Source organism: Haematobia irritans, chromosome 1, assembly GCF_050003625.1.
Source record: "Haematobia irritans isolate KBUSLIRL chromosome 1, ASM5000362v1, whole genome shotgun sequence".
Taxonomy (NCBI): domain Eukaryota; kingdom Metazoa; phylum Arthropoda; class Insecta; order Diptera; family Muscidae; genus Haematobia; species Haematobia irritans.
The window spans coordinates 94,447,418-94,458,710 of record NC_134397.1 but is presented as its reverse complement, the minus strand read 5'-3'; the positions used below and the strand labels follow the sequence as shown (position 1 = coordinate 94,458,710).

General features: G+C 35.6%; 1 protein-coding gene across 1 annotated transcript; it reads left to right on the top strand.

The window, feature by feature from the left end:
* Positions 1-8,146: 8,146 nt before the first annotated feature.
* Positions 8,147-10,066, top strand: ncd (non-claret disjunctional; the record flags this gene model as incomplete). The annotated part of the gene is given in 1 exon segment (XM_075291153.1): positions 8,147-10,066. A coding segment is annotated over 1 exon segment (1,221 nt), but the record flags the coding sequence as incomplete, so codon positions are not given.
* Between the last annotated feature and the right edge of the window lie 1,227 nt (positions 10,067-11,293).

The following is an 11,293-nucleotide window of genomic DNA, read 5'->3' as shown; positions in this document are numbered from 1 at the left end:
GCAAGGCTATCCGTGAACAGTACACAATTATCATCTCCGTCTTCAATGGCAACCTCCAGAGCCTTCAATAAGGCCCATAACTCTCCAAAAGTGGATGAAGCAGCGAAACCGATTCTGAAAAGAAAACGTTGATTCGTAGACACATTGGCAATACCACAGCCAATTGAATGTGTAGAAACCATAGCATCGATAGCATAGACAGTAAAATTAAAATTCTTATAGTCAGCAATTTCGCTGAGATAGATAGATTTCAATACCTCATTGGGGTAATTCATCTTCCCGTTAGGCAACAGGTTGAGTCTGGAGTTGGAAATAATTCTACCCAGAAAACGAAAACTCTTCGTCTGTTCAACTCTGGTTCCTTCAATGACCAGATCAATGTTTTTGAAGCCATTTCTCGCAAAATACATCGTATTCGATTTTGAAGGGTTAAACGATAAGTTAAGAGTTTTGCAGGCGTCCATAAACTCTTATCTTTCCAATGAGATTAGATCTTGCCTCAGCAAAGTCCCGATGGTAAGACATAACAATAAAGTCATCTGTTTGGTTTGGATATGCCCGAAAGAGACTTGATCATGTCATATGTTATTCCATCATATCCTGGAGGATATGATGCTCCAGATATTCACCATTATTTTCTCCGTTCCAGATAGTTCTTGTCGGATTACCTCTTTCTCGAATGTTATTAATGAATTTCCAGGAACTTTTAGTATTGGGAGATTTATTTATTTCCAGTTCAAGCTCCGAAAGCGACATCATAAGTTTATTCCTCGATAAAAATCTTGTCTTAGGTTTTCTTTTAGTGTTTAGTATATCCGTGATGGGGAAATGTCTGAAATTGCAGCCATTAGTATTAATGCACTTTAATCTCGAATAGCCAATTATGGTTTCCAACTCTTTCCCTTTTCTAAAGGGTGATACGAAGGGTGAATTTTGGTCAATATAAACTTGACGTATTTCTTTCAATTTTGCATTTAAAAAACCTGAACATTTTGAAGGGGTTTGTGTGCAGAATGTTGCTCCATTTTTGATTTTGGAATTCACTCTTCAGTTGTCAAAATGCCGTCCAAGCAAGAAGAGCAGCGTATCAAAATTTTGCTCGCGCATCGCGAAAATCCGAGCTACTCGCACGCAAAGCTGGCAAAATCGCTAAAAGTTGCCAAATCAACCGTTACAAATGTAATTAAAGTGTTTGGGGAACGTTTGTCGACAGCCAGGAAGTCTGGATCGGGGGGAAATCGAAAACCGGAAGCCGCTGAGACGACAAAGAGAGTTGCCGGTAGTTTCAAGCGAAACCCTAACCTCTCTCTCCGAGATGCCGCAAATAAGCTGGGTGTATCGTCTACAACCGTGCATCGAGCCAAAAAACGAGCCGGACTATCGACTTACAAGAAGGTAGTGACTCCAAATCGCGATGATAAACAAAATACGACGGCCAAAGCGCGATCCGACTACAAGCCGACTACAAGCAGCTTCCGGGACAGTTTTATACGGCAAAAGGAAGGGGAAAGGTAGCAGATATTTGTAAGCACATAAAACTGTCAAAGTTCGCAAAGAAATATCTGGTTTGGCAAGCCATCTGTACCTGTGGCTTGAAAAGCAGCATTTTCATAGCTTCCGGGACTGTCAACCAAGAAATTTACGTGAAAGAGTGTTGGAATAAACGTCTGCTGCCTTTCCTGAAGAAACACGGTTGTTCCGTACTGTTTTGGCCGGATTTGGCATCTTGCCATTACGGTAAAAAGGCCATGGAGTGGTACGCCGCCAACAACGTGCAGGTGGTTCCCAAGGACAAGAACCCACCCAACACGCCAGAGCTCCGCCCAATTGAGAAATACTGGGCTATTGTCAAGCGGAACCTAAAGAAGACCAAAAAACTGCTAAGGACGAGCAGCAGTTCAAGGCAAACTGGCCTTCTGCGGCGAAGAAGGTGGACAAGGTGGCTGTACAAAATCTGATGGCAGGTGTCAAGCGTGAGGCCCGGCAATTCGGATTTGGAAACGCGAAAGCCTAACTGAATATTTTTCCTGAATTTTATACTAATTGAACTTGAAACAGAAATTTAATTTTATTTAAAAAAAAAAACGATTTCACCGATTTACACGCGTTTTCCCTTGACCAAATTTTGACTGTATCACCCTTTATTGGTAATAGTATCACCCCATACAACGTTGCGGACATTAAAATCACCCATCAGAATAACGTTCTCATGCCAATCCAAAAAATTACATAATCTCCCCATTTCACTGGCCAGAAGATATAATGGCAGGGATGGAGGCAAGTAAACTGAAGCAATTGTAAAGTTTCTGCAAAGATTGTTCGTTTTAACTATGACAATGTCGAAGTCTGTCTCAAAGATCACTCTAGAAAATTTAATATATTTTTTAAGTCCAATGGCTACCCCCCGTAGTATCATGCCTAAATTTCTGTACAAGATTAAAATTTATCATTCTGTCTCTATTAGTCTTGTTCTCGGAGAAAATTTCAGATAGTACTATAATATTGAAATCATAATTATTCGCATAAAATTCGAGATAATTCTTATTTTTCGTAAACGACTGAACATTATACTGTAGAATCTTTACCATGGGATGACGAAATGGATGAAATACTAGAAGCAGTTGGTTGAGGCATAAAACCACACTTGACCAGACGCGAATTAAAATGATTCATGGCGTCCATAGCAGCAGCATTGTTAGACATCTTAAAAAAATCCATAAAAACTAGCATTTCACTGGTGACCCTTTCGAGCTCAGTAACTCTCAATTCACTAGTCATATAGACAGGAGATGAGGACTGTGTCTCTGGAAACATTCTCGGTTGAATTTGAACTCCAGGGCGGTGAATGTATTCCTTCCTTTGTCTCTTAGCCACAGGATTTTGAGTGTTATATTTCAAAAGAACTTCACGTTTCGACATCTTGCGCGTCATAATTCTGTTGGTCTCAATCTCTTTCTTCCAGCTCGGACATATGTCCTTATCACTAGCAAGATGACCTTCTGTCTTACATAGTAAACATTTGTTACCTCCGCATTGACCATTACAAGCATCACTATTTGCTCCACATTTTATGCATCGCTTCTTCGACCGACATCCAAGTTTAGTGTGGCCCAAGCGACCACAGTTGTGACATTGCCTAATGGCTGGATAGAAAGTATTAACTACCAAAACCGACTTCTCAAAAACAATCCAACTCGGATGATCATCACCACCAAACACAATTTTCACTGTCTCAGTGGGATGAAAGACGCCAGAATCATTCTCATCACGCCTGGTAAACCGCTTTACAGAAAGAATTTTAATACTAGAAGTTGCATTCTCCAAAATTTCCTCCTCAGTATAACACAAAGGTACATTTCTTATAACACCGAAAGTTTCAATAAAGTTTCTAGGGACAAAAGCCCTAACTTTCTCTTCCTCAACTCTTCATTGTCTAAAAATTTATTCGCTGACTGGACATCTTCAAAAGTCAGCTTGTATAAAGTAACCCCAATGGCATCAATTTTCTTAATCTTATTAAACTCATCAGACTTAATGTCTCTTATTTTTTGCACAAAATAGAGACCATTTTTCACCTTCTTATTTGTACAGTTATCCACCTCAGACGTGTCTACCAATACATACGGCTCATTGGAATATCTTACCAAAGAATCGTTAACCCTCCTTTTCTTGCTTTCTTGCACCATCGTCTCATCACGCGGTCTTGTATTTTTTTGTCATATTCACGCCTTCACCATCGTCAATCAGCCTCACATCACTCGTAGTCTCGTCAACCACCATCTCGGTTTCTTAACCTTGATTAGCAATAGCCAGTCCACCATTTCTACCTTTTACAGGTTTTGTCAACTTCTTTTTATTAAATTTATTATCAGCATCAATATGACACACAATCATAGACTTTGAAGGCCCAGCCTTCTCTTTCCACACCTCTTTCCATGGCCTCCACAATGGCCAACAGTTAATTTTGCACAACCACTCACACCAAATTTACAAAATTAAACAGCTCACAATCAACAAGACTTTTTTGTCTTGTCAAGAATTGTCAAGAAGTTTCCAACGTTACAATGCAAAACGTGCACACTACTAATACAATAGCAAATATGTTTTTCTTCACAGCACACGATGTCTACACAGCTAAGGCTCAACGAAGAATGAAATTATTAATTGAATCAATCAAATATTTGGTGGATTTTTGTCGCGAAATTAATTAAAAATTTAATTTTGGGGGCGCAATATGCAATATGCGCGTTCAAAATATTTATGCACACATTTCGAATGCAGCAGACAGAATGTCGCCAATCATGTTTTTCAATTTACGCGAAAAACAAAAACCCAACCGTTCGTTAAGAGTTACTTCCACAGACTGATCTCTCCATCATACGTTGTTGAATAAATACCCATTCGCTTGTCTTTTCGCTCTTTCCATCGCTCAAAATTATTCAATTTCAATTTCAAAGGTGATTGGATCAATCACATGTGTTATTGGAAACGGAAAAATTTTCAATCACTTTTGTAATTGAAAATTATTTCCGAATTGATTGAACCAATTAATATTTTAATTGGAAACATAGCAAATATCAATAATTTTTTAAATTGGTTTTTATTTTTATATTTGATCAAATAATTAATTGAATCAATTAACATATTAATTGAATCCGTTTCCAAATTCAATTAAGTGTTTAATTGAAAAAAAAAAAAAAAAAAATTCGGTGATAATTTTTTGTGTGTAGGCAAGGCGACGGATACACATCAGAGGACTGCACGAGTAATAACAGCATTTTTCAATTGCACTCGTTCAGTGCTCTATTTTTGTTTAAATTGATATAAAATGTTAATACCTAAAAATCGCAAAACCCATATGCTTATGGGTTTTGCATATGAGTTTTGTACCTTGTTAATTTCACGAAGTTCCTTATTATAGAATTTAGTCATAAAACCAAATGAAATAAAAAGCTTTTTGTTTTCTAAATCTGTGCTAATTTATTGAAATTTATGTTGCTTGATTTTATTCAGGCTTGTTCATTTCTATGTTGATCAAATCAAATCAAACACAACAAACAGAAAAATTATACCAATCATGTTCACTGAACCAACACAAGCGTATGATTTGTTTGATTGTAACGAAGTTCTTCAATCAGTACATTTTGAAATCACAACATTTTTGTTGTAGTTTGAGCGGGTCGAACAAACTCGTTTTTTCTATGCGCATGAGTGATTGTATTCCATAATACGTTTTAAAAGATCGTTACCAACTTAGCACTAGCGGAGCTTCAAGAAAATTGGGGTTTTTCATGGATCTCGCGGTTCTTCTTCAATTCCACACATTACTCTTAGACGCCTTTAGCCAGAGAACTGCAACCGGTGCTTTTTTCGTATTGCAATCTTACCCACAAATTGTCGGTGGCAGTTCGTTTGCAGTGTTAACCAATCGGCATCGTAACAATGCGCGGTAGTATACATATATTAAGTGTGATTGCATTGAATATGGGCGTCATTCAATGTCGACAACATTTATGTTTATAAACAGATTTGGCGATTTATTCATAGTAGTTCTGGTTCTTTAGTAAGAAAGCTAGAAATGGGGAATTTGCGATTCAATAAATTTTTTTAGAAATGTTGAAAGTTTGAATGCACCTAAATTAAAATTTATTTTGGGAAAATTATATAAAATTAATTTAAAATGGAAACTATTAACGTTTTCCTAAAAATATGTTTCATTTATACATAACTATGATTTGTAGACATTGAGTGAGTAACTCGTTTTAGGACAAACCAGTGATGGGATTAATATATATTTTACAAATATCAATTGAAAATTATCCTAAATTGTTTTCATTATTCAAAATGAATTAATTTAATGCAGCTATTTAAGCAACGCATTTACATCGTTTATTTGGGGTTTTCAATAGGATTTGTAAACTTTGATAGGACACTAGCGCTGGACGTAATGATAAAATAAAAAAATAGCATCGCTATAGCTAGCCAAATATACGAAATTTTTAATTAAAAAGATTTTCAGGGTTATCCAAACTTATATATTTCTCACCTTTCTAAATATGGAATGTTTTTATTTTTTTATTACACAGAAAGTGTGTAAGCCAAAAAAATATATATTTTAAATTATATCCAAACTTTGTACAATTGCACCATTTTTACCATCACTGGTGAGAAAAAACAAATTGTGAGTAAATAGATTCACCCATGAGAGAGTGCCGCTTTGACGCTGTTGTTGATGATTTTCTCTCAATACGCTTAAAGGAACATTATCTTCTTCGTCCTCGCTATCCACTAAATTCATAAAATTACCCAAAATAGGATGTCAGCATTTTACTATTACATCTGGTGTTAACTCCTATCATGCTAACATAAGCAACGAAGCGGCATCTTTCAGTGTTGATGCTTTCAAAAATTCTGTGGAATTTTGCTTTCCAACAGCATTTCTTGTAATAAAGTTTGGTTATGCGTATGACGTTTTGATCCATCGGTTGAATCAATGGAGTCACATTTGGTGGCATGTATACAGCATATAGATCCATCATCACTTTTAAGTAAATCTTCCGGTGGATGACATGGGGCATTATCAAGAATTAAGATTGCTTTTATCGGCAGACCCTTTTATTTTAAAAATGTTTAGACCTAAAATTGTTTTAGGCCTTTAGATTATTTGTTTAATTTAACAGTTTTAATTCAAAATATTTAAATAAAATCAGAAACATCGTTTAAAATTTAAAAACCCTGAATCATTCGCGTGTGAAAACAACATAAAATTTAGCTTATTTTGTCTGTCAAATCTATTACAACTTTTGTGGAAATAGACGAAGTTAGCGAAATATTAACTTATGTGTCTATGCGCATGCCGTTTTTTAATTGATGTTTTTTAATTCCATTTATTTTGTTTTTATTTCTATAGATATTTACTACACCGCAACTGTAGAAGATGTACTACAATAGTATTCAATGATTAATACAAACCTGACGGACGAACGATGTGTGCAACCAGTCTTTAAAAATTGATGAATAATAAAATTCTGAATATTCCATAGGGTTGGGTTATATTTTTTCTTCTGAGGTGTTAAATTTGAAGCCCAATTCTGAATATTCCATACGGAAAGTGTTCTCTGGGAATTCATTTTCCCCGGGAATAAAATCCTCATTCTAAACAGTAGGGGAAGGGAATAACGAGGAAGAAATAATTTAGAGTATTCGAAGTCAGGTGTTTTCCTTTAACTTTTTAGTTGAAAGCGAAAAACGTTTAATGCCGTGTTTATGATAGTAGCTGAGGAAGAGGCGCACAAACGTACCAATGACCAAAGGATAGCTACGTGACGTCATTAACCCACTAGATTTGCCTGAAAATATGTAACTACATACTTGTACATGAAGAGGTTGTTACTTAGTTTATGGGAATCTTTGATTTCCAAGGTTTCACAAATATTATAGGCTAAAAAGTCTGGCTTCACATACCTGTTGGACGTGTTAGCAGCCCACATTCCATCTCAAAGCATGTCATTTGGATTATCCCCACTAGTAAAATTAAGTGTTACGCTTATTCGCCGTAGGTGGCTACCAGAAAGAGCGTAGGAAAAGATCGAGGCTTATATGTGACCCAGTATAGTCTGAGCAACGTTCTTAAAGAAGTCATAAACACAAGCACCTTCATTAAAACAGGAAGGGGTACTATAGTTTAAATGTAAAGCTTTTATTTTCTGAATATTAAGAAAATTTTAATATTCAGAATTGGGGTAATGGTCTTGTGTTGTACATTGTACTTTTGGTACATTTGGTACTTGAATGTTTTTGCCCGGTGCATGTGGCAAGGTTATGGAATTCTATGCTACATAACCTAAAACATTTTTAAATAAAGTCATTATCATTTAATGTTGCATTTCTGTTTCAAACATTGAATTATCTGTGTATGTCTTTCATACTGATAATCTATTTTCTTGCTGTTGCTGTACCAATTAAACTTAATTTTGGATCATGGTTTGTTCTCTCTGCCTATGTAGTTGGAAAAGAAGTGGTGGAATTATCAGGTTTTTAGTCTTTTTATGACCGAAATTGCTAAGAAAATCCTTATTTAACTTTTGTATTTTTATTACTATTATTAATTACTTACTTAAATATCTATTATTATTATTTTTTTCAGAATATTAAGCGCGAGCATGACCAGTTAAGTGCGGAAATAGTGCACTTGCGCGAGAGAACTTCTACGCTGGCGGATACTAATGCAATTCTTGAGCATGAAATTAATGTTTACAAAGAGCAACTATTTCGTTCTAATATGGAACGGAAAGAATTACATAACACAGTATTAGATTTACGAGGAAATATACGTGTTTTCTGCCGTGTGCGACCACCGCTAGAATGTGAGCAGGAAAAGCTATTATGTGGATGGAATTTCATTGACGAAACAACAGTGGAAATATCAAGCTCGGATCCAGCTTCTAGAAATAAATCAAATGTGCATCTTTTTACCTTTGACCAAGTATTTCATCCTTCATCCGACCAGGGGTCAATATTTGAAATGGTCTCACCGCTTATTCAATCTGCTCTTGATGGTTATAACATTTGCATCTTTGCATATGGACAAACGGGAAGTGGTAAAACATACACCATGGATGGTGTTCAATCAAATCATGGTATTATACCTCGAACTGTCGATCTCTTATTTGAATCTGTACGGAATTATCGGAATATAGGATGGAATTATGAAATAAAGGTAACATTCCTAGAGATTTACAACGAAGTACTCTATGATTTATTAAGCAATGAGCAAAAAGACATGGAAATACGCATGGTTAAAAATTCAAAAAATGATATATACGTTTCGAACATTACGCAAGAGATAGTTGAAAGCGCCGATCGTTTACGAGAGCTCATGCAAATTGCAAAAATGAATCGCGCAACTGCAGCAACGGCAGGAAACGAAAGATCGTCAAGATCTCATGCTGTTACAAAAATTGAACTTGTAGGCACACATATGGATAAACAAGAAATTTCAATTGGTTCAATTAACTTGGTCGATTTAGCAGGATCAGAATCGCCGAAAACTAGTACCAGAATGAATGAAACTAAAAACATCAACAGATCTTTATCCGAACTCACCAATGTTATACTCGCTCTACTTCAAAAGCAGGATCATATCCCCTACCGAAATTCAAAACTCACACATCTTCTAATGCCTTCATTGGGAGGAAATTCTAAAACCCTCATGTTTATTAATGTTGCCCCTTTGCAAGATTGCTTTGTCGAATCTTTAAAATCTTTACGTTTTGCTGCAACGGTTAATCAGTGTAAAATGGCGAAAGCTAAAAGAAATCGTATACACAATAATTCGCTGGTAAACACAAGTGGAACTAGCAACTAAGTACTAATAGAATTAATTGCTATAGAGAAATTTGTTGGTTTGATACCTCTTACATTTTTACAGTAGCACATGTTTACGCTATGTATTAAATTAATAATTACATTCAAGTATATCTGATTGATTTTATTTTTTACGTCAAATTTAAAACGAGAGGCGTGATGCGAAAAAAAGCAACCATATGTGGCAGAAATAGAAAAGAATATAATTTATTTAAAAAAAATATTAATTTTTGAATCAAAATTGCCCTTCGCAATATCTAAAACCATTTTTATTTTCTTTAAAATATTATGATCCTACATGTGTTGAGTGTCGTATATGTTCGCACCGTATTGGGATTAAATTTTATTTAGTGCCAAGACGTCTCATCACGATAAAAGCGGCAAATATTTTCTTTTTGTCTTTTTCGTTTACAATTTTAACGGTTCTTATTATTAACAAAAATTTTTGGGTCATCTAACCCCGATGCTCTCTGTAGATTAAGGGAAAATTTCCCTTTTTAAAGTAATTTGCATCATTCCTCTTGTATTTTCAGAAATACTTTTATTTATTAAAATACCCTTGTTACCACTAATGCTTTGCGTACTTTTAACTTTTTAGTCCCTTCTGAGATCCTTGAGGGATATATGTATGTATGTTATTTTATCGTATAGTACTCAATATGTTTTCTTTTTAAAATAAATAAAATCAAGGTACAATAAACATTGAATAATTTATGTTATTTTGTGGTGTCGAATCGATTACCTTCAACTTTTTCGAGTAATTTGTTATTCATGATTGATCGTCTTGGCCAATGTTTAAGCATAATTACTACAAAAGTTGTCTGACGATAAGTATTTATGTATGTATAAATGATTCACAGCAAAAACTATTACCAGGTATGAGTAAAGGAAAGTCTGAGCAAAATTCAGTAACCACTTCGTCATCGATATTCCCACAATATTAGTTTTACACGGGCATATCATTGGAGGAAAGTATTTTTTCGAACGGTCCCATCGCCCACTTTACCGCCCCTTCCGACCGTGAGGGCCTCGTCCCCATGACGTAGGGATAGCGTAGAGGCAGAGGGATTTAACCAGCTACAGAGAAGGACTCATCAACCGGATAAATTACAAAACTAGACAAAATATTAGGTTATTCAAAAAAACAAATGTATTAGTTATCCAAATATGCTAAAATTCTGGACTTCACCATATCAATACTTAAGTTAGTGTTAACTAGATGATAGATTGAATTAAAATTAATGCACATCCTGCGAATAGGCTCCACAGAAGCATAATTCGAGCGTTGAAAATCAATTAAAATAAACTGGTAATTCCTAGATGCCCAAAAAGGGACATTTATCATAACCCTAGATATCAATTCAGAGCATGGAATATCACCACAAACTAGCCTATACATCATGGAGCCCAACATCGTCCGTCGGCTGCTAAAAGTAGGCAAATGAATCAGCCTATCTAGAAGTGTAAGGAGGAAGAACAAAATCACTGTTCCAATGAAGATGTCTCAGAGCGAACAACAAGAACTGCTTTTGAACCGATTCTATCTTATCAATGTAAATATCATACTGAGGACCCCACACGATAGAACCATACTCCAGAATAGGTCTAACAAGGGCAGTAAAAAGCCTCTTGGTAACATAAGGAAAACTCCTTCGGCCAACGATGCCTTACTCACCATCGAATTAATGTGATCATTAAAATTAAGCCTACGATCCATAACAACGCCAAGATCAACAAAAGAATAAACCTCCTCCAATAACGTGCCCTGTATACTATACCGAACATCAATAGACCTAGACCTGAAGAAACGCATAAACTTGCATTTCTTCAAGTTCAAATCCATTAGATTTACCCTACACCAAAGCTATCCAAATCATCCTGTAATAAATGCACCCGACCAGAATTATCGAACGAGGAGAATAACTTA